At 37.1% G+C, this 24447-nt stretch overlaps 1 protein-coding gene across 1 annotated transcript in view; it reads right to left on the bottom strand.

Moving 5' to 3' along the window:
- C2CD3 (C2 domain containing 3 centriole elongation regulator) overlaps nucleotides 1-24447 on the bottom strand; it is a 127690-nt gene that overhangs the window by 101635 nt on the left and 1608 nt on the right. Inside the window, exons 2-7 of the mRNA XM_065881898.1 lie at nucleotides 23035-23304; nucleotides 20512-20669; nucleotides 14314-14537; nucleotides 13464-13711; nucleotides 3616-3748; nucleotides 3047-3175 (exon numbers count right to left, since the gene is read on the bottom strand). Of these exons, the coding sequence (XP_065737970.1) occupies nucleotides 3047-3175; nucleotides 3616-3748; nucleotides 13464-13711; nucleotides 14314-14537; nucleotides 20512-20669; nucleotides 23035-23304 (1162 nt within the window). The remainder of the gene's footprint in view (nucleotides 1-3046; nucleotides 3176-3615; nucleotides 3749-13463; nucleotides 13712-14313; nucleotides 14538-20511; nucleotides 20670-23034; nucleotides 23305-24447) is intronic.

The following is a 24447-nucleotide window of genomic DNA, read 5'->3' as shown; positions in this document are numbered from 1 at the left end:
GGGAGGAGGCGAGCTCAGAAGTCTCCTATGTCTCCATTTTGGTCAACTCTATGGAATAAGTGATGTTATTCCAATTCCTGATATTGTACACTTAAGTTTTTTTTTTTCTTTTTGGACATTTTTAAGATTGTCTATTTATACTATCCTGAAAATTCATGATTGTATATCTTGGTGTAGTTTTTTTTCATTCACTGTGCTGGATTCTTGATTCCTATTTTTTTTTAAACAGCTTTATTTAGACATAATTCACATAACATACAATTCACCCATTTAAGGTGAGCAATTCAATAGTTCTTAGTATGTTTACAAATATGAACAATCATCACCACAGTCAACTTCAGAACACTTATGCCACCTCAAAAAGAAACTCTGTATTCAAGACCTATCATCACTTATGCCCCATCCATCACACGCAGCCCTAAAGAACCACTAATCTTTATGTCTCTAGAGATTTGCCTATTTTGTAATTTTCATATAAATGTAATCATAAAATATGTACTCTTTTGTGACTGGCCTCATTCATTTAGCATGATGTTTTCAAGGTTCATTCATGCTGCAGCATGTTACCTGTACTTTACTCCTTTTTATGGCCAAATAATACTCCATTGTGTGGATATTCCACTTTAAAACAATCAACTAATCAGCCGATGGACATTTTTGACTATTATGACTATGTAAATTCATGTACATGTTTTTTTGTGGACTTATATGTTCATTTTCCTTGGGTATATACTTAGGGAGTTGAATTGCTGGGTCATATGGTAACTTGATGTGTAGCAATTTAAGGAACTGACAGACTATCTTCCAAAGCGGCTGCATCATTGTACACTGCTATTAACAGTGTATGAGGGTGCCAAATTTTCCACATCCTCACCAACACTTAATCTGACTTTTTGATTCTAACCATCCTAGTGGGTATGAAGTTTTTTATAGTTTTGATTTGCTTTTTCCTGATAACTAATGGTGTTGACATCTTTTTTTTTTGCGGTAACGCGGGCCTCTCACTGTTGTGGCCTCTCCCGCTGCGGAGCAACAGGCTCCGGACACGCAGGATCAGCGGCCATGGCCCACGGGCCCAGCCGCTCCACGGCATGTGGGATCCTCCCGAACCGGGGCACGAACCCGCGTCCCCTGCATCGGCAGGCAGACCCCCAACCACTGAGCCACCAGGGAAGCCCCTGGTGTTGACATCTTTTATGTGCATATTAGCCATTTGACTATCTTCTTTGGAGAAATCTCTATGTAGATACTTTGCCCATCTTTTAAATTGGGCTATTTGTACCATAATTATTAAGTTGTTGAGTTCCTTATATAGTCCAGATATAAATCTTCTATCAGATATATAATTTGTAAATATTTTCTTCCTTCCTGTGATCTTTTCACTTTCTTAATAGTATCCTTTGAAGCACATTTTAAATTTTGACAGAATCTAATTTATCTACTTACCTATTTTTTATTGTTGTTGGTTGTGTTTTTGATGCATATCTAAGAATCCTTTCCCAAATCCAAGGTTACAAAGATTTACCTCTGTGTTTTCTAAGAATTTTATAGTTTTAGTTCTTCCATTTAGCTATCTGATCCATAATGAGTTAATTTTTTTATATGGTTTGAGGTAAGGGTCCAATTTCATTTTTTCCATGTGGCTAGCCAGCTGTCCCAGTACCATTTGTTGAAAAGACAATTCTTTCCCCATTTAATGGTCTTGACACTCTTGTTGAAAATCAGCTGACCATAAACACATGGGTTTATTTCTAGACTATCAATTCTATTCCATTTATTTGTATGTCTATCCTTATGCCAGTACTAAACTGACTTGATCACTCTTGCTTTATAGTAAGTTTTAAAATAGCAAAGTGTGAATCCTATTTTTTTATTTTTCAAGATTCTTTTGGTTATTCTGGGTCCCTTGTAATTTCACAGTAATTTTATAATCAGCTTTTCAATTTCTACAAAGAAGCCAGCCATGATTCTGACAGGGATTGCATTGAATCATGAACATGGGGGTTTTTCCATTTATTTAGATCTTCTTTAGCTTCTTCCAACAATGTTTTGTAGTTTCCAGAGTTGTTTTACACTCCTTTAGTTAAATTTATCCCTAAGTATTTTATTCTTATCAATGCTATTATAAATGGAATTTTTTCTTTCTTTCTTTCTTATTGGTTTTCTGGCCACACTGTGTGGCTTGCAGGATCTTAGTTCCTTGACCAGGGATCGAACCCGGGCCCCAGCAGTGAAAGCACAGAGTCCTAACCACTGGACCACCAGGGAATTCCCTTAATTTTACTTTTCAATTGTTCATTGCAAGTATATAAAAGTACAATTGACTTCTATATAATGATCGTGTATCCTGCAATCTGTCTGAATTTATTTATTATTTCTAATAGTTTCTTAGAGGATTCTTTAGGATTTTTTTTTTTTGCGGTACACAGGCCTCTCACTGTTGTGGCCCCTCCCGTTGTGGAGCACAGGCTTCGGACGCGCAGGCCCAGCGTCCATGGCTCACGGGCCTAGCCGCTCCGCAACATGTGGGATCCTCCCAGACCGGGGCACGAACCCATGTCCCCTGCATTGGCAGGCGGACCCTCAACCACTGCACCACCAGGGAAGCCCTAGGATTTTTTTACATACTAGATCATGTCATCTGTGAATAAAGAGTTTTACTTCTTCCTTTCCAATTTGGAACCCTTATATATTTTTTTCCTGCCTAATTGTTCAGGCCACATAGGTAGTAAGAGACAGACCTCAAATTTCAACTTGTGTCTGTTTAAAATCCATGTTCTTTTCATTATAACCTGCTAGCTAACCTTGGTGTTGGGGAGAGAGATGAAAAATAAGAATGGAAAGGTAGATTGGAGACCATTCTGTAAGTGAAGCTAAGAATAAAAGGCTAAAGATTGGATTTTTATTTAGTAGGTAGTGAATAACCAAGGGAATGACTTGGTTATTCTAAGGAAGTGTTGCTTTAAGAAGATAAATCTGTTAACAATGTACACAATGAATTGGAGGAATAATTTAAAAGGAAAGAAAGCTAGTTAAGAGCTCTTACCTGCCCAATAGCAGCTGTATGGCTCTGGTATCAGCTTTTGTGTCATGTTTCCAAAATGTATTCTCAGTTGGAGGGAGGAGGTGATCTTCAATGTGGTCTTTAAATTGATTCCTAGACAAGGCTTTGATTCTAAGGGATGAAAAAAAATATTTTTTCAGTGGCTAACATATGGGAAAAATCTAAATCAGAATTAATTGAACATGGAATATTTAACATACTTCAGCCTTCACCTTAAATATACATAAAACTTCACAATTTACAAAGCCCTTTCCTATATTAGAATCTCATTTCATTTATGGAAGAGAGGGAGAAGAGAATATACCCATTTTTTATATGAGCATGCTGGTTCAGAAGGAGTTAAGAGTTTAGTCATTTACATATTTAGCAAGTGTCAGTGCTAGGTCTAGATTTTGGGTATCTTAGCTCCTAGTTTAGGCTTCTTTTCTACCACATTAAGAATTACCTGCTGAACATTTCCAAGATTATTCAGTCCATATCTTGACAAAAAACACATGTTAACAACTACCAAGAAATTAACTATTGGGGTTCACGTTTATCCAGTAACTTACTGTGTAGATGCTCTAAGAAAATCTTCCTTCATAGAAGGATGAACTTCTTCCAACAACATGCTAGTATCTGGGCTTGATTTCATTGTAGAAATCACCATGGCATTACGCAGTTTATTGCCTTGTTCTAACAGAGCTGAAGAGGAAAAAACACAACACAGAAAATCTAAAATCCAACAGAAACACTTGAAACATTTAGCACCTTTCCTTCTCTCACAGGACTTACCATAGTGTACTATAATTGCTTACTTGTCTGCCTTCCCCACTAGCTTGAGAATCCCTTGTGGACATTCACCTTACAACAAATGTTTACTGAGCTTCTATCACGTGGACCGTTTTAGATGTTGGCATTACAGCAGTGAATGAAGTCTCCATTATGTAGAGACTGACAGCCTTTACTGGAGTCATATACATGCATTGACTCTTCCAACTGGTGTTTGCACATAATAAATTTAGTAATAGCTACATAATATATTATTTTTGTATCTAGCTATCTTACTGAATTCTCTTATTTGTAACAGTTTTAATGTCATTATTATTTAAGGAACACTAACAACTATATCAGCTAAACTGTTAGGAGTCATAGTGATAATCTAGTCCAAATGTATACTTTTATGGATGAAGAAAAGAATACCAAAACATTTCTATGACTTGTCTAAGATCATACATCAGGTTAACAGAAAAGTCAGGATAAAGTCTTTAAACTTTCTGATAGGTAAAATTTCTCCCATCCCTAAGCTACAACAACAATTAACGAGGATAACATTTATTGAACCCTTACCACTTCCTGGGCACTACTCTAAGTATGTATAGGAACTCATTTAATCCTCCCAACAATCCTCTGAAATAGGTACTATAATTTCCTTCATTTTCCAGATGACAAAGCTGAGGCACAGAGGATATGTAACTTGCCCAAGTTATGCATGCAGTATAACCAGGATGACTCTACATCCTATGATTTAACCACTATACATATATGACCCCACTTTTTCTTAGACTTCTTTTTAAAAGCTTAGGACCAGTGGTATTATTTCAAGGAACACTGGGAAGAATTATTATTTTCTTGAGGTTCCACAGTTGCTTAGGACGTAGGTAAGACTAGATACCAAATGCCTGTCCATCTTGGTCTAGAGTTTTATAGCTTCTAAAAATAAAGAAGACATGGCAGTCAGGCCAAGAAAATAATAAGCCAAACAGATCCATAAACATTCAACATTTGTTAGCATAAAGAGTTCAAAATATAGCTTAAAAACTCAAAACCCCAAACCCGAAAAACCCTGAAATATTCTATGTTCAATGTGTTATGTGAAAGTATAAGTAAAAGAAAAATAAAGATCACCATCTGTGGTAGGCAGAATTCTATACTTGATCTTAGCCAAAAGGCCAAAAAGTGATGTAGGCAGAATTCTAAGATAGTTCCCCCCAAATTTCCAGCCACTGGTATACAAATACCTTCTCCCAGTGATTCAGTCATCTAGGTATTGCCATAAAGGGATTTTACAGATGTAATCATGGTTCCAAATCAGTCTACCTCAAGACTGGGAGATTACCTTGGTGGTCCCAAACCTTTATAAAGCAGAGTTTTTTCTGGCTGTTTGCAGGATATGAACTCAGAGATTTAAAGCATGAGAAGGATGTAATGTTTCATTGCTGTCTTGAAGATGGAGAGGACCACGTGGCAAGGAATGCATGTGGCCTTACGGCCTTTAGGAGCTGAGAGTGGACCCTGGCGGACCACCAGCAAGGAAATGGGACCGCAGTCCTACTACTGCAAGGAACTGGATTCTGTCAACAAGAATGAGCTTGGAAGTGAATTTTCCCTCAGAGCTTCCAGATGAGAATTTAGCTTGGCTGACACCTTGATTGTAGCCTATGATATCCTAAGCAGAAAACCCAACCATACCTTGCTGGACTTCAGATCCACAGAACTGTGACTAATAAATGGGTATTCTTTTAAGCCATTAAGTTTGTGGTTACTTGTTATGCAGCAATAGAAAACTAATATTCCCATTAATGCCACTACCCACAAATACTGATTAACATTTTGATATATTCTGGATAGTTTTTTTGTGTGTGTGTGTGTGGCTACGTTGGGTCTTCGTTGCTGTGCACGGGCTTTCTCTAGTTGCGGCGAGCGGGGGCTACTCTTCGTTGTGGTGCACGGGCTTCTAATTGTGGTGGCTTCTCTGTGTGGAACACAGGCTCTAGGTGTGCGGGCTTCAGTAGCTGTGGCTCGCAGGCTCTAGAGTGCAGGCTCAGTGGTTGTGGCGAACAGGCTTAACTGCTCCGCGGCATGTGGGATCTTCCCGGACCAGGGCTCGGAGCTGTGTCCCCTGCATTGGCAGGCAGATTCTTAACCACTGCGCCACCAGGGAAGTCCCCCGGATAGTTTTTAATCTGTGCATACATACATCTATATATGTGTGTGTGTGTGTGTATATATATAAATTTTTTCTTTTGCAAAAGTGGTATATTATGTATACAGTTTTTTTTGAATTTTTATTTTTTTTTATACAGCAGGTTCTTTATTAGTTATCTATTTTATACATATTAGTGTATACATGTCAATTCCAATCGCCCAATTCATCACACCACCACCCCCACTTCCCCCCCTGGTGTCCATACGCTTGTTCTGCACATCTGTGTCTCTACTTCTGCCTTGCAAACCAGTTCATCTGTACCATTTTTCTAGATTCCACGTATATGCATTAATATACAATATTTGTTTTTCTCTTTCTGACTTACCTCACTCTGTATGACAGTCTCTAGGTCCATCCACATCTCTACAAATGACCCAATTATGTATACTGTTTTATAACTGCTTTTTCACTTAATAATATGCATTAACTTTTTCTATGTAAATAATGGCTATATAAGTATGTATTTTTGTTTTTACTTATTAAAAAAAATCTCTTTGGGATTCAGTCAGAAAATGGCTGTCTTGTTTATTCAGTGAGAAAGGGTGAGAAAAACATGGTCTGCTAGCATTGAAAATTTGGTTAAGGAAGCTTGCTATGTGACAGGAAGCCCTCCTCCTTTTAGTTTCTAGTTAATACCTGGCTTAATTTGATATGGTTTAAAGTTCTTTAATGAAGTGGGCACACTCAATAAATGCTTTATGAATAAAGTAGGTAATGACAAGCAGTGTCAATAATAAATTTCATTTGATTTCAGGGCCATGTAGAAAAATAGTTTTTCTACTGATACCCAAAATGTCCCTAGAGATATTTGGTACTTGGTACTTTATAATCTAACCATACACAACGATATTTAATTCCTTAAACACAATGCTTCCTTTGTGTTCTCAAAGTTCTGCATATCTGATTCCATCAAAGAATTACCATGCAGTATTAAAATTGTCTATCTCACCCAAACAACTTTGAGACAAGAGATTGGCTTTTGTTGGTCTTTGTAAGCTCAGTACCTAGTATATATCAGGAATTTGATTAAATGTTTCAATAAATACTTCCACTGTTGCATATATGATACAAAATTGTACTGTATCTGCTTTAGAGTCTGTTTCCTTTACTACAATGCATTCATTAAGTCTGGGACTAACTTATTTATCACTGTAACCCCAATACTCAAAACAATGGCTGACACAAAATAGGCACTCAAAAGATATCTGCTGAATTGAACTGAGCTTAAAGTTTTCATCCCTGCTAAATAAAATTTCCCTGGGAATAGTAATATTTTAAGAGTGACTTAATTAGTCATTTGAATAGGAATAGGTACTTAAGATACTTTACAATAGCAGGTTTTAAAAAAGAAATAAACATTGCAGACAACAAGTAGGACAAATCTGAGCAAGGGTGGTCTATTCATTGGCCTCCAAGTGGTTTCTTCCTTGAAACAGCCATTCTTAGAATAGTTTCTCTAAAGTCTAAGGCATGGCAACAACACCACCTTAACTCCCCTTCTTAAGAGGAAGCTGGTTCCACACTAAAAGAGCTGTCATGGCATCTTCCTGCACCTCAGCTCAATAATTATTATTATTATTATTTTTTTGCAGTACGTGGGCCTCTCACTGTTGTGGCCTCTCCCGTTGCGGAGCACAGGCTCCGGACGCTCAGGCTCAGCGGCCATGGCTCACGGGCCCAGCCGCTCCGCGGCATGTGGGATCCTCCCGGACCGGGGCACGAACCCGTGTCCCCTGCACCAGCAGGTGGACTCTCAACCACTGCGCCACCAGGGAAGCCCAATAATTATTTTTTTAACACAAGGGAAGGGCACTTAGCTGAGTTCGTGACAAATGTTTCCCTTGTTTATTTCCTACATGCCATGGGCACAGCCCCTGCTAAACAGGGAAGTACACAGCTTTTGGTTTTTGTTCCTACTCCTTGTTATCTATTCTAAACCCCAACTCTTAACAAACTTATGGTTATCAGTGGGGGAAGGATAGGGAGAAGGAAGAGTTAGGGAGTTTGGGATTGAAATGTACACACTGCTATATTTAAAATGGATAACCAACAAGGACCTACTGTATAGCACAGGGAACTCTGCTCAATGTTATGTGGCAGCCTGGATGGGAGGGGAGTTTGGGGGAGAATGGATAGATGTATATGTATGGCTGAGTTCCTTTGCTGTGCACCCGGAACTATCACAACATTGTTAATCGGCTATACTCTAATATAAAATAAAAAGTTAAAAAAAAAAAACAAGAAAACCACCAACTCTTATAAGCAGGATGTGTAGTCAGTGTTTCATAAATTCTAGCTCGATGACTAATTCAGCTCTGTCCCCCCCTTACTGGTATGATGTCAGTATAATAAAGACCAGGAAGATAATTAGGTTTATGTATTTGTTATAAACCTCCATGACTAGCTTTAGACCTACTTACTAAAATGACCCACTTAATCTTAGTGCTCCACGGTCTTGTGGTTGGAAGGGATCTTTAAAGATCATATCTGTCTACTTGATGATTTAATCCCATCTGTAAGAGTCCCATGACAAGGTTATCCAGCCCACACTCGATGATTCCCAGTGATACAGAATTCACTATCTCTTGAAGCTATCCCTTCCCACTTTTGCAAGGAAGAACTATTAACCCAGACTGAGTCACAATCTGTCTTGTTTTATCTTTAAACCCAATGATCCTAGTACATCTTATGGAAGAAATTTGCACATTGGCAGCCCATGGGTTGTACCTGGCATATTTTATTTGGCTTGAACAGTTGGCCAGCATAGTCTTGATTTTTAAAAAAAGCAGGCCTAGGTAAACAAGGAACCTACAGTAGGAAGAAGCAAAGAACTTTGCTGTACAGTTTAAGATAATGATGAACTGGAGCTGAGAAGCTGCTGTCCCGTTTGATAGGGCAGAAGCTCCCTAACTGTGAGCCTGTGTCTTCATTTTAAAATGGGGATAACAATCCCAACCTCACTTGGTTTTTGTATATAAGGCACTTGGCATAGTAGGTAGCACATAATGAACGGTAAGTAAATGGTAGCTGTTTTCTTGAGGCTAAATATCTCTTGGTGGTCCCTTCCCCAGTCTAGGTACTCTCCTTAGAAGGAACTCATCTTCTATAGATCTTTAATATTAACTTCTTAAAGAAGACTTCCTTTAGGACTTCCCTGGTGACACAGTGGTTAAGAATCTGCCTGCCAATGCAGCGGACACAGGATCGAGCCCTGGTCTGCGAAGATCCCATATACCGCGGGGCAACTAAGCCCGTGCGCTACAACTACTGAGCCTGTGCTCTAGATCCCGTGAGGCATAACTACTGAGCCCATGTGCCACAACTACTGAAGCCTGTGCACCTAGAGCCTGTGCTCTGAAACAACAGAAGCCAATGCAATGAGAAGCCCATGCACCACAACGAAGGGTAGTCCCCTGCTCGCCGCAACTGGAGAAAGCTGACACACAGCAACGAAGACCCAATGCAGCAAAAACAACAACAACAAAAAAGTTAAAAAAAATTAAAACCTCCCACTTACCATTGCAACAAAAAGAATAAAATATCTAGGAATAAACCTACCTGAGGAGACAAAAGGCCTGTATGCAGAAAATTATAAGACACTGATGAAAGAGATTAAAGATGACACAAATAGATGGAGAGATATACCATGTTCTTGGACTGGAAGAATCAACATTGTGAAAATGACTATATTACCAAAAGCAATCTACAGATTCAATGCAATCCCTATCAAACTACCACTGGCATTTTTCACAGAAGTAGAACAAAAAATTTCACAGTTTGTATGGAAACACAAAAGACCCCAAATAGCCAAAGCAATCTTGAGAAAGAAAAACGGAGCTGGAGGAATCAGGCTCCCTGACTTCAAACTATACCACAAAGCTACAGTCATCACGACAGTATGGTACTGGCACACACACACAAAAAACAGATCAATGGAAAAGGACAGAAAGCCCAGAGATAAACCCATGCACATATGGTCACCTTATCTTTGATAAAGAAGGCAAGAATATACAGTGGAGAAAAGACAGCCTCTTCAATAAGTGGTGCTGGGAAAACTGGACAGCTACATGTAAAAGAATGAAATTAGAACACTCCCTAACACCACACACAAAAATAAACTCAAAATGGATTAAAGACCTAAATGTAAGGCCAGACACTATAAAACTCATAGAGAAAAACATAGGCAGAACACTCTTTGACATAAATCACAGGAAGATCCTTTTTGACCCACCTCCTAGAGAAATGGAAATAAAAACAAAAATAAACAAATGGGACCTAATGAAACTTAAAAGCTTTTGCACAGCAAAGGAAATAATAAACAAGATGAAAAGACTACCCTCAGAATGGGAGAAAATATTTGCAAATGAAGAAACTGACAAAGAATTAATCTCCAAAATTTACAAGCAGCTCATGCAATTTAGTATCAAAAAAACAAACAACCCAATCCAAAAATGGGCAGAAGACCTAAACAGACATTTCTCCAAAGAAGATATACAGATTGCCAACAAACACAAGCATGCTCAACATCATTAATCATTAGAGAAATGCAAATCAAAACTACAATGAGATATCATCTCATACCGGTCAGAATGGCCATCATCAAAAAAATCTACAAACAATAAATGCTGGAGAGGGTGTGGAGAAAAGGGAACCCTCTTGCACTGTTGGTGGGATTGTAAATTGATACAGCCACTATGGAGAACAGTATAGAGGTTCCTTAAAAAACTAATAATAGAACTACCATACGACCCAGCAATCCCACTACTGGGCATATACCCTGAGAAAACCATAATTCAAAAAGAGTCATGTACCACAATGTTCACTGCAGCTCTATTTACAATAGCCAGGACATGGAATCAACCTAGTGTCCATCGACAGATTAATGGATAAAGAAGATGTGGCACATATACACAATGGAATATTACTCAGCCATAAAAAGAAACAAAATTGAGTTAACTGTAGTGAGGTGGATGGACATAGAGTCTGTCATACAGAGTGAAGGAAGTCAGAAAGAGAAAAACAAATACTATATGCTAACACATATATATGGAATCTAAAAAAAAAAGGTCATGAAGAACCTAGGGGCAAGATGGGAATAAAGACACAGACCTACTAGATAATGGACTTGAGGACACGGGGAGGGGGAAGGGTAAGCTGGCACAAAGTGAGAGAGTGGCATGGACATATATACACTACCAAATGTAAAATAGATAGCTAGTGGGAAGCAGCTGCATAGCACAGGGAGATCAGCTTGGTGCTTTGTGACCACCTAGAGGGGTGGGATAGGGAGGGTGGGAGGGAGGGAGACGCAAGAAGGAAGAGATATGGGGACATATGTATATGTATAACTGATTCACTTTGTTATAAAGCAGAAACTAACACACCACTGTAAAGCAATTATACTCCAATAAAGATTAAAAAAAAAGAACTCTAAGTCAAAAGCAAAAAAATAAAAAAAACTTATAAAAATAAAAAAAATTAAAAAAGAAAGACTTCCTTTGCCAACATACATGAAACAGCATTCTATCCTCTCTTCTTCCTTGCTTCATTTTTTTCCCATTGCCATTATTACCATCTAACACTACATAGTTACTTATTTATCTAATTTATCATTGGTATTCTTACTAGAATATAAGATCCGTAGGGGAGGATTTTGTGCCTTTTTAAAAAATAAATTTAAATTGCTATATTCTTAACACCTCGAAGACTGCCAGACATTTAGTAAGTGCTGAATAAATAACTGCTTAATGAGTGAACAAATATTTTATCAAAGTCTGCTGACCAGGTCTACACAAAATACTCCAGGTGTGAGAATGACAAGCGCTGAGTATAGTCAGGCAATTTTCTTTCTTGTTAATGTAGCCTAGGGTTGCATTAAAGTCTAAAATTAATATAGGGACTTTTCTGGTGGTGCAGTGGCTAAGAATCTGCCTGCCAATGCAGGGGACACGGGTTTGACTCCTGGTCCGGGAAGATCCCCCATGCCGTGGAGCAACTAAACCTGTGCACCACAACTACTGAGCCTGCACTCTAGAGCATGCCAGCCACAACTACTGAAGCCCATGCGCCTAGAGCCCGTGCTCCGCAACAAAAGAAGCCACTGCAATGAGAAGACTGCGCATCACAATGAAGAGCAGCCCCTGCTCACCACGACTAGAGAAAGCCCACGCGCAACAGCGAAGACCCAATGCATGCAAAAACAAAAAAGTAAAAAAATAAATAAAAAAATAAACATACCATAATCAGAGTATATTTTTTAAACTAGGGGATCATAGACATTTTAGTTGAAAAAATATTAACACAATGTCTTTCTTCATTAAAAAAAAATCCTTAAGAATGTAAATTTTGTATCCATGTAGTTTTTTTTTGTCTTTAAACTAGAATTTATTGGTATACAAAACTCCATTTCATAGATAAAGTGGCACATCTTTGCAGCTTCTATTGCACCAAGTATTGAAGATTAAAAACACACAAAAAGAAACATTTGGTTTTGAAAACACTGCAAATAGCCAAGTACAGTACTTTGGTAAATAAAAATAAAATGGTTCAGAGTAACACAATCTGAGGAAAGAAACATCCTGGAGGAAATGAAGTATGGACATCAGACAATGGTCGCATTACCCCTGTCCAGCTCCACAGATAAGGCAAGACTTGCTTAGTCTATGGATCATGACCCAACAGAGGTCCAAGTAGTTTTAATTTAAAAGACTTTTCTACTAACGCTGCAGATATTCTACTTTGGAAATCTTACTTGTGAGGATGAAGACAAATTTATGTCATGATCTTGATGTCACAGAGATATATGGTTGACCATTACAGTGTAACATAAGGTACCAAAATTGCTTTTCATATAATACCACTACCTAAAATGAGGTAATACAACCTCTTTCCTATTTCCTTTTTAAATTTCAGTGTAAGCCCTTACACAGGTAAACCAACTCCTTTCTACTTCTGTTTGGCTGTCAGTCATATTTAATACCCAGGCGTAAGATCAGCAGTTTCTGTGCACTGAATGTTCCCACTGAAAACAACAGTTTTCAGAATATGAAACAAGTTTAGTACTAGTCTCTGCACAATGGTATAAGTAAATTCTGATGATGAGATAAAAATCTTATTTGCTTTGAATTATCTCGAAAAAAATCAGGACTAATATTTTTCTATGATAAAGGCTTTCCTCCCATACCCAGGTTCACTTTAAATGGTTCCTTCCCTCAAGTTAAAATTATAAGTGCCCAGTAATTATTTAGAAGAAACTCAGTGGTTTAATAGAGCTGCTCTTAAATGGTTAGAAATTCAGGACTCTAGTAAGATATTCACTTGTATTTGGCTATTTAGTTCAAACAGAAGTCTTGGTTCTCTTTGTAGGTTGCCTAATGAGCAGAGTAATCCCAATAAATATAGCTTAGTCTCAGTTCACAAATATATACATACCTAAAAGAAGGTCCTTGGTAGGAGGGTTGTTTGAAGAAAGAATGCATGAGTCACTGTGACTCTTGGCAACTGTCCTAATTTGAGGCCGCAATTCAGAACTGTTGAGAAGGGACATCTGCTTCTGTGGGGCTTTGCCTTTCAGAGTCATAGACCCTAAACTCTGTCCTGAATTAAGATGGTGCTGTAGTCCAAAGAAAGAGTCCTTTATTGTATCAGAATTCTCTGCAAAGTACAAGTGGTCCTTTCCCCTGTTTTAAAATAAAGGAGAACTTCAGCAGTATATTATCCATTATGGTAACATTCTACTTTGTCAGAGAAAGAAAGTGGATCAGTGGTGTATAGCAGTGTAGCTCAGGCTTTGTAAATATGTTTTTCATTTCCCAAATTAAATGAATAATAGATGTTTTACCTATCATTGTATGGTTTGGCTAAAGTGAGACAATGAAATAAAGAGCTCAGTGCTGAGCCTGACACAAAGCAAACGTCTGATAATTATTTAAAATCAAAATCTGTTTCTCTTACTTCATTCCATTGCACAAAACACTGCCTTTTCCCTCTTTCCCTTCATGTACACCTATCATGGCATCTCTATGTGACTTAGACATACTTACTTATCTGTATGTTGGCCTCCTCACTAGATTGTGAGCAATGTTCAAAAATAGGAATTGTGTCTTATCAATTTCTATGCCTAGCACCTGGTACTGGACCAGAAACATAGTGAGTACTTAATACTTATTTGCTGAATGAATGACTACCTTTAACCTTCTACACAACCACAAATGAAAGACCGAAATTATGAGTACACTGGGAGTTAGCAGACAGTCTGACTGGTATTAGGTGTGGTAATTACCTTGGAGTGGTTGACCTGCTGCTGTTGGCTGCTAACTCTTTTCCATCAATTTTGGTGGTAGGGATCCTCTGAGGCCTTGATGGAACCAGAAACTGAGTATCGCCTGCTTCAGTATATTCTCTGAATCCTTGTTCAGATAAAAGCACATTTTCTGTCACATCAGTGGTAGGAAGAGGACTGTAGCTGTCATAAGTTTCTGACAAAGGCTCCAGGGCAAGTGAGACCTGAAAGGGACATGTAATGTATCAGAAGTCTTTTTTTTTTTTTATAGCATTGATTAATTTTAAGACTCTCTAATATAAATTAATTGGCCCCGTTCCTTATAGGATCTAGTTCAAATTCCTGCCTACCTCAGAAGCCTCATCTCTCACTGTGTTCCTCTCCTCCATCTCTCTCTCCTGGATATACCAATTACTCAGAATTTTCTAAATGTACCTTATATTTCATTCCCTTATGCCTTCATGTGCAAATTTCCTCCAGCATTACTTCCTCTGTGAAAACTTCTTTGTGTCCAGGCAGAGATGTTATGGCCACTCCATTTTTCATGTTTCTACTTACTTTGTATCTATCTATTAATATAACCACTATTTATTGAACACTTCACAATAGGCCAGAAAGTGTGCTATGTTCCCCACACAGAGAAGCTGATGTGATGATATAACTGTCAGGAAAGTATATTATCCTAATTTGAAGATTAAAAAAAAAAAGCAGAGGCTTAAAGGAGGTATTTGTACTTCCAGTTTATTTGTTATCCTGATAAGATTATAAATTCCTTGAAGGTATGAACTGTCTTATTCATTTTTCTGTATACTAATCAGTGTAAGTATACACTTAGTGTACAAGTATGCATAATAATGACTAATGGCCTGAAAAATAAAAGAATGACATAGCACCTGTTGCATCCTTATTGCTAGCTATTTGAGAAAAATAAGGCCCTAGTTCTATGCTGGGGATGAGGCAGGGTGAAGAGGGAGGAACATTAAGATGAAAAGTAATTACTTGAAATTTCCTTTATCGCCCAACTCCTCTGAATTCAGGCACTCTACTAAAATGCTTTCCAGGTCTCTGAAAAGCCCAATGGAGAAAAGCCTAATGTAGGAATAAAAAATAAAACAGAGCCTAAAGCAAAACTTTAGAGAAGAAATTGAAGAATGTACTCCAAAAGAAAAGAAGTGCAGTGTGGAAAGTTCAGTTACAATGACACAGACAGCAGAAGGAATTGTTCAAGTAGCCAAAGAGTGTCACATAATGATGAATGGCCTAAGACAAAAATGAAAGATTGCAGTTAAATATTTTAAGAAGTCTCTGGGAAGGTCAATGGAATAATTTATGTGGAGAAACTGCCAAGGCATAGACTCAATAAACACACTTGAGTCTTGATGAGGAGAATTTTGTTCATGAACTAGGTAGCATAAAGTCCTTTAAATCTATTCATCATTAAGATTTTCTACAAAGACAAATGACCGGAATGCAGTGGGATAAATACTTTGTGCAGCCACTGCTATAAGAGGATCACATAAAATCCTGGCTGCCCAAATATAAGTGTCAGAAAATCGTCCCTTGCCATTCATCACTTGCCAAAAGACTGCCACTTTATTCTAGAAACAAAGGAGACACTGAGAATAAAGGCTGCGTCCCTGGCCTTAACAATAACCTGCTGGCTGGCCAGAGTTTTGCTTTATCCCTAAGCAAATCTGAACTAGTCTCAAAACAACTCAAAGGCCTTTACTACCAGTGAGAAAGAAAAAGAAAGTCCAGTTACCCGCCACACCCACCTTACAATCAAAATATAGGTGCTGGCCTAACTCCTGTGTTCAATTAACAAATATTTGTTGATACTAGTTCAGTGCCAGGCTCTGTGCTACCTGCCTGGGGCAAAGAGATGAATAAAACATGGAACCTGACCCAAAGGATCAGAGTATCTTTTAGGGGAATTTAAAAAGAAGTAATTTTAATATAAAATGGGGAGTTCTGGGATTATCTACTACATTTATAACATCTGATATTGGAGAGAACATATTAGTATGTCTATTTTTCAGACTTATTCTAGTCAATATAACATTTTAAAAGATTTCAAAATTATTTAACAGTGATTAAGAAAACAGATTTTATGTAAAAATTTGAATTTCTGGCTTCTCTTGAAAAATCAGAAGATCCAGCAATGCTGGGTTTCCATCCCATTGTGGCAAAAATTAGCTGGAGTAGTCTAGTGGCTTTAGTCAGGGTATGTGCTCCAGTTTGCAAAGTCCCCAGCCATGTCCCAACAAGAGGTAGGGGGACAACTTCTGTTTATCATCACATTTGATCTGCTACATTAAAAAAAAAAATTATTTAACACAGTAAAATGGACATTTTTGTAAATATACACTTCTATGAATTGTAATCTATGTTTAGATTCATGTAACCACCACCATAATTAAGATATGGAACACTTCCATCACCCCCCAAAAACTCCCTTTGTAGTCATGCCCTCTTCTCACCTCTAACCTCTAGCAACGGTTGAATTTGATAAAATTCAATACTCATTTATGATCAAATCTCTCATAAAACTTGAACTTTCTCAATGATAAAGGGCATCTATGAGAAACCTACATCTAATACCATATTTAATAGTGAAAAGACCAAATGCTTTCCTCCCAAGAACAAGAACAAGGCAAGGATATCTGCCTGGTTTCATCCAAGGCAAATGGATGAAAATTGTGTAACAGAACACAACTCTGCAAAAGGAAATTATTGATACACAAAGTAATATGGATGAATCTCTAAACCTGGCTTCTTTCCGTTATTCTATTAATATTTCTTTTTTTTCCTATTAACATTTCTTAACCTAGTTGACGAGCCAATGGGTGTTCACTGTATGGTTATTTTTATATCTTATACATCTAAGATATTCTTTTGCATATCTATCTCTATTTAATAAAAACAAAAAAATTAAATGAAATAAAACATGTAGTAGGCATGCATATAATAAGTGTTGCTAATGGGAATTCCCTGGCGGTCGAGTGGTTAGGACCCCGTGCTCTCACTGCCAAGGGCCTGGGGTTCCATCCCTGGTCGGGGAACTAAGATCCCACAAGCAATGCGGTGTGGCCAAAAAAATAAATGTTGCTAAAATAGTTATCAGCATGAATTCCTTCCATGTTATCCATCTCAAAATGTTTCTCCTCTTTCCCTCCTTGTTATAATTCCTCCATTCCAAAGTTTACCACTATCATTTGTGTTCTTAATAGAAATTCATTCCCATCTAATTCTCTCCAAGACCTTACTTGCTCAATTATCCTCTTTTATTTTCAATATCTTTCTTCACTTGCTTTTCTCTTGGCCTACAAAACAAATCAGGTCTCCTATACTCTAAAAACAGCTCAGCAAACTCATTCTGTAAAGGGGCAGAGGGTAAATAATTTAGGCTCTATTGCACATTCTTCTTTTTTAAAATGACCCTTTAAACATATAAAAACCATTTTTAGTTAGAAGGCCAGATTTAGTCCACTGGGCAAAGTTTGCCAACTCCTCTTCTAAAGTAGCAACAAACTTCTCGATTCTGCTGCCCACTATCAATACTTTCCTCTCCAATTCAAGTAAATTTGGCATGTTCCTGTCATGTGCCTAAGTACCATGTTAAGTGCTTCCATATATTTTTCATATCATTTAATCCCTACAACAATGCCGTACAGTAAAAGTTATTGTCTTCATTTTATAAAATAGGATACTGAAGCTCAGAGAGTACAAATGAACACCAGAAATGTTTTCATAACCAGTTTTTCCATGTCCAAGTCTTGTGCTATTTCCATTAGGTCACACTACATCTCCCTCTCTTTGCTGCCATTTATGTGGGAAACAGAGAGAAATCTCTGTTATTTCTACTTATTCACTGTAATTACTACTTATTTACTTATTCCATAATCTTTCAAAATCTTACCTCTGTCTCCAAGGCTCTATTAAAACAATTCTCTAAAGAACCCAATGACATTTAAATAAAAAACATACAAGTATTATTTTATCAACTGACATTTAAATAAGGGAGGAAAAAAGATGCACCACCTTAGAAAACAGTCCAGTAGTTCCTCAAGGTTAAACATACTTACCATATGACCACAATTCTACACCTACAAAAAACTTGTATGCAAATGTTCATAGCAGCATTATTCATAAAAGTCAGAAAGTGGAAACAATCCAAATGTCCATCAACTGAAGAATGGATAAACAACATGTGCTATAATATATCCATACAATGGAATATTATTTAGCTATAATAAGGAATAAAGTACTGGTTCATGCTACATGGATGAACCTTGAAAACACTATGCCAAGTGAAAGAAGCCAGATACAAAAGGTCACATATTATATTACATCATTTATTTGAAATGTCCAGAATAGGCAATATATAGAGACAGAAGGTAGATTAGTGGTTGCCAGGGGGTGGGGAAAGGTAAAAAGGGGAATGACTACTAATGGGTATAGTGTTTTTTCTTGGGGTGATAAAATGCTCTGGAATTAGATAATCGTGATGGTTGTACAATCTTGTGAATACACTAAAAACTACTGAACTGTATACTTTAAAAGGGTGAATTTTATGGCATATGAATTATATCTCATTTTTTTATATAGGGAAAAAACCTACCTAGAATTCTACACTCCAACTGTTTCTATTTTCCCTTGTTTTTTCTTCCCCAGTCATTAATCATATGCATATATGTGGGTATAATTTTAATTCTCTTTTGTCATCAATTCAAAATAATTTTCCATGTTGCTACACAATCATAACTATATAATTTTATCTTTTATGGAAACAAAATATTCCACTAATAGATGATTTAAATATCATTGAATAAACTGTTTTCATTTTTTCAATATTAAAAGTGCATTTCCATAAACCAGTCCAAAGCATATAACTTTCTTCTTTTATGGTATTTCCTTAATATAAGACCCCAGGGGTAGAATTATTGAGGTAAATGATATATGATAATTATTATGGCTCTTGAAACATAATGCCAAACTGTTTTTGCAGGTCTGATGCAAATCTGTACCATTATCAGAAAAGGAGGAGTAAACCAGTCCCATTTTACCATGAAGTTACCACCATTAGGTGTCACTATCTTTCAATATATTATAAATAAAAATATGATAAATATAATATAGAAAATGTTCAGTTCTTTTACTTAGTTAAATCTATTTCTGAACTTTATTCTCTTCCTTTGACAATTATGTGCTTGTGGTTTTATAATAGGTTCTTACATCTGGTAATGTTATATGTTCTTTCCTCATCTTTTTTGAACTGTTTTCTTAAATACCTGCTTAAATTTCTATACATATTTTAGAATACATTTGACAAGATATAAATTTCTCAAGGATTTGAATATTCAGAATTCTCTAGGAAGAACTCCCAGAGGCTCCCTCAGAAAGAGACCCTTCTATGTTCTTTCCCACCATCCGGTACATATCTATAGTATATGTGTATCAATATCACACTGCGTTCTACTTGTTACTCTCTTCTATTTCCTCCTACCTGACTTTGGAAAACTAACTGAAAGGCCCATCTCTTATCTTTGTATCTTAAGTTAGTGGCACATAACAGCATATCAAAAAAATGTAGGCTGAATGAATCAATGAATGAACAATCAACAACTGGTTATGCACTTCTAATACTGAAAAAATGAAAACAGTTTATTCAACAATATTAAAATCGTAGTCTGTTGACTCATTTAAGATACCACTTAAATGAGTCAAACAAGCCATTACTGCTTGGCACTGTGTTAGGAGCTGTGGGAAAGACAAAGAAAGTAGAAAACACTGTCCTCTCTCCCAGGGAATCTAGAAACTAAAAGGAAGGGAAATTAAAGGGAAACTACAAATACAAAATTTTGGAGACTATGTAGGATTATAACTGAACAATGATTATGTAATTCATGTTATTCTAAACTTAATAAAGAGTACATTTATTAATAAATAAAGAGAAGAATGAGTGCAGTAGGAGCTGCGAAGGTCTCTTGGAACTTGAGATGGGCAGCAAAGAACTAAGAGGATATGGATAAGTAGGAAATAAGTACATGACAGTCTGGGTAAAAACATGAACAAAAGCACGAAGTGTGAATTTGCATGGTATGTGGGAGTCACGTACCTACCCATTCTACAAACAGACTCAACTATCTGTGCCCCCAAAGTTTTATTCTATGTAGCAGAGAATTATACTATTTTTACCTGGAGTTCTCCAAGTTTCTTAGATGTTGGTGAAACAATGGTAAAAAATCCATTGATGTGATGGGTTGGAGAAAGCTGGGCTAGTCCACTGATCTGAACTCTACCAACCAGAAGATGTTCAAGTTTGGTGATTACTTCCAGCACCAGCACAGCCATATCTAATCAGAAACAATTACAACATAGGCAGACATTTTTCATGTACGTTTTTTTAGAAGTGGGAAGAGGAATATACATTACAAAATTTTTTTACTTAAAAAAGTCATTTTATTTTCAAATAAACTATGCACTTACCATATCATTCAGGGGGTGGGGAAGAGTAAACCCAAGATCAAAAGAACAACAAAGTTTTAGAGAAGAGCAATGACAAATACCTCGAATGGAGAAAAAAATTACATAAAAATATTTAGAATATCAAGTATTTGATAAGGAAAATACCTTTGAGATAGTATATATATATTTTTAACATATTTGGCAAGGACTCAGACTTTAGTTTTGAAATAAAAAAGCAACAATAAAAAAATTCTCAGTTTTTAAATTCTCACCATTTCTAGTTTTGAACTGCACAAAGGGCTTCTCTTGTATAGATGCATGGGTTGGTTCCTGCCTCTCAGGAGTATTTTACTGCTTATTTCTCAATAATATCTGGAACACTGAAAGGCTGAGAGCACTTAGAACTAAAGGGAATGGAAATAAACTCCTTAACTGTATTCGTCAATTGGTTGCTTAGACTTAACATCTTCATGGTCCTAATTTACAGCAGGAGAAATAAAATGCATGCATATGCAATCTGAGATTATTTCAGGACAGTGTAACTTCTGAACATTTTCTTACCAAAGTTGAGAAAGTGGTTCATTTTCACCCTTTGTTCAATGCTGTAGTGAAAAGAGTATTGGATTTACAATTAGAAGATTTGTGATTGTGTTGTGGCTCCAACATTCACGAACTACTTCTGTGTAAGCCACAGCTGTCTATAAAATAGGCATCATAATACCTATATCATGGCTCTGTGAGGAATGGGAGTATTGCAAGTAAAAGACATAGCACAGTATCCTCTTATATGGCAGCTGCTTAATGCTTGTTGTATGACTTTAGGCAACTTACTTAACATATCACCATCCCTGTCTAACCTAATCATGCAAGTTCTCTGAAAATTCTATGAGCTAATAGGTATAAAAGTGCTTTGCAGACTATAAAATAACGTGCATATACAGAATAAGGGAAATGTACCAACATTTGTTGGTTATTTACTAACAGCCAGGCTCACCCATGTCTCATTTCTTTTCTTTTCTTTCCTTTTTTTTTGGGGGGGGTACGCAGGCCTCTCAGTGTTGTGGCCTCTCCCGTTGCAGAGCACAGGCTCCGGACGCGCAGGCTCAGCGGCCATGGCTCACGGGCCTAGCCGCTCCGTGGCATGTGGGATCTTCCCGGACTGGGGCACGAACCCATGTCCCCTGCATCAGCAGGCAGACTCTCAACCACTGTGCCACCAGGGAAGCCCTCATTTATTTTCTTAATGAAATATCTATGTGTATCTTTTAAAAGTTCTTATCACTTTCTACCTACTATTGTAACTAAACTTCTTTGTGCATTTAGTGAGAATTAGACACCATTCTGATTAAATTTTTTGATTCATTTTTGTAATCTCCACAGTGTCTAGCACAACGTCTAGCACATGCTAAGTGTTCAATACATATTTTTTGAATAACTGAATTTTTTTTCTTTATATTTTGATGTCTTCAAAATTTTCTTCTTGAAAGAATGCAAACTTAAGGACAAGTTAATCTTTAATTCACCTCTGGCTCTCCGGTATTCTTAGGCCAACAATATTTACATGATAAATGCTTAATTTTTACTGACTTGAACTGAATTGATTTGATAAGTCTACCATCCAAAATGTGTTTACATGAAAACTTGATCTGAATAGAGAAATAACACAGTACATTTAGAATGCTTCCCTTTAATAGAAATGAAGAAATTTTAGCTCCTGGTTCCAGTAGAGGGATCCTCCCTTCTCTGAAAACCTGTACTATTAACTCACTAAATCACTCATTGGCATTTAGCATGTATTATCTTGTATTATATAAATTTTATATCTATACCATCTTTCCTTGAGCATAATGTAAGTGCCAGAGTAGAGACTACAGTTATTCCTTAAAGAAGCATGGTGTGGTGACAAGTGCATGAGTTTTGGTGTCAGAGAGAAGTGGGTTCAAATCCTAGTTTGGCCATTTGTCAACTATGTAACCTTATAGAGGATTCATTTTATTTCTCTGAACCTCAGTTTCATTGTCTATAAAACAGAGAAAATATCTATCTTGCAAGGTTATTAAGGATTAGAAATAATATGTATCAACTGGTAGCACATAGTATACTCTCAATAATGGTGGCTATTATAAAATCTCTTTGACTCCTCAATAATTAACAATGCCATAGATAATAAGTACACGATAATACCCATTGTTAACAACATAATCACATGCTTCTTATTAGGCCTACAGGTGAAATGATAAGACAAAAACATACCTGTTAGATAAGAGGTAAACTGCTTTGGACCACAGCGAATAGCATAACGTGTAGTTGTTCTCACAGCTTTTGGTTCGGTCTGCAATGCATCCCTGGGACAAAAGAGTGTTCCTTCTGATGTTTCTCCCCACCATCTCACTCGAACAAGTACACAAGCAGGAGGCTTTGTAATCTTCCATATGACTTTATTAACAGTAAGTTTCAGAAAGCAGCGTAGCTGGCCTTCAACCAGGGGTGGTAGGCTTGTAGATGGAGAAATGTCACTTAAACCTGTGGAGGAATCCAAGAATACTAAGTCAAAATTTAGTCTAAATACAGAAAACACATAATCTGCTTTTTGAATGAAAACACACAAACATTTTCATCTCTACAGAGAGAAGGCTTATTCTATTTATTCTATTTTTTTGCGGTATGTGGGCCTCTCACTGTTGTGGCCTCTCCCGTTGCAGAGCACAGGCTCCGGACATGCAGGCTCAGTAGTTGTGGCGGACGGGCTTAGTTGCTCCATGGCATGTGGGATCTTCCCAGACCGGGGCACAAACCCGCGTCCCCTGCATCGGCAGGCAGACTCTCAACCACTGCGCCACCAGGGAAGCCCTCTATTTATTCTAATACATGAGAAGTAACTAGCAAACCAGACCATAGAATAACCTATCTGGTCACTTAAGCCACCCTGACAACTAGTTAGTATTCAGGATTTGATTCAGGTTATTTTAAGTAAAGAACATACCAACTTAAGACATGCTAATACAAACTCCTCTTTAACTGAAAGATATTAAATGAAAAATACAAATACAATGATAACAGTATACAGGTTTAAAAAAATCTATGAAGTAGTTGAAATTTTTCTTCCAAGTACCGTTGTTCTGATTATTTCAATGTCCACAGTTTTTAAGATATGTTATCTTTACCTAATTCTCTTACTTTAAAAGCATCACTAAACATAAAACAGCAACAACTGTCAATCAGTCCTCAAATGAAGTCTACACTTTACAACTCAGCACTTCAAGAAAGACCACCTTAAACTGTCTTTTCTTCCTGCCGATACCACACAATGAGGACAGAAACTATCATCTTCAGATTATGCCATTATCTTTTAGCACAGTGCTGGGTTCATAATATTTTTGGCTTTTAGACAGATAATAAAATGTAAATGAGGCAATTCATCATGGCTTTCTATAAAGCCTTCCTTTAATGACCCTGATTGTCTTCTATTCACGGTATCTTCTAACCATGACTTAGAGGAGATTTAAGAAGCCATTCCAATATTACACACACCTTTCTATTCCTCTCACTTTTCCCTGGGGAGTGGTCATGCCTCACAAGAAAAAAATATACTGGAGTCTATCAGATCAGGAATTTATATAACTAATTATTTGGATTTCTAAAGTGAACAGCCTCTCTGCTTTCTTT

Source organism: Phocoena phocoena, chromosome 8 (genome assembly GCF_963924675.1).
Source record: "Phocoena phocoena chromosome 8, mPhoPho1.1, whole genome shotgun sequence".
In the NCBI taxonomy this organism is placed as follows: domain Eukaryota; kingdom Metazoa; phylum Chordata; class Mammalia; order Artiodactyla; family Phocoenidae; genus Phocoena; species Phocoena phocoena.
Note: the sequence above shows the minus strand (reverse complement) of the source record. Positions and strands in the feature narration are given on the sequence as shown.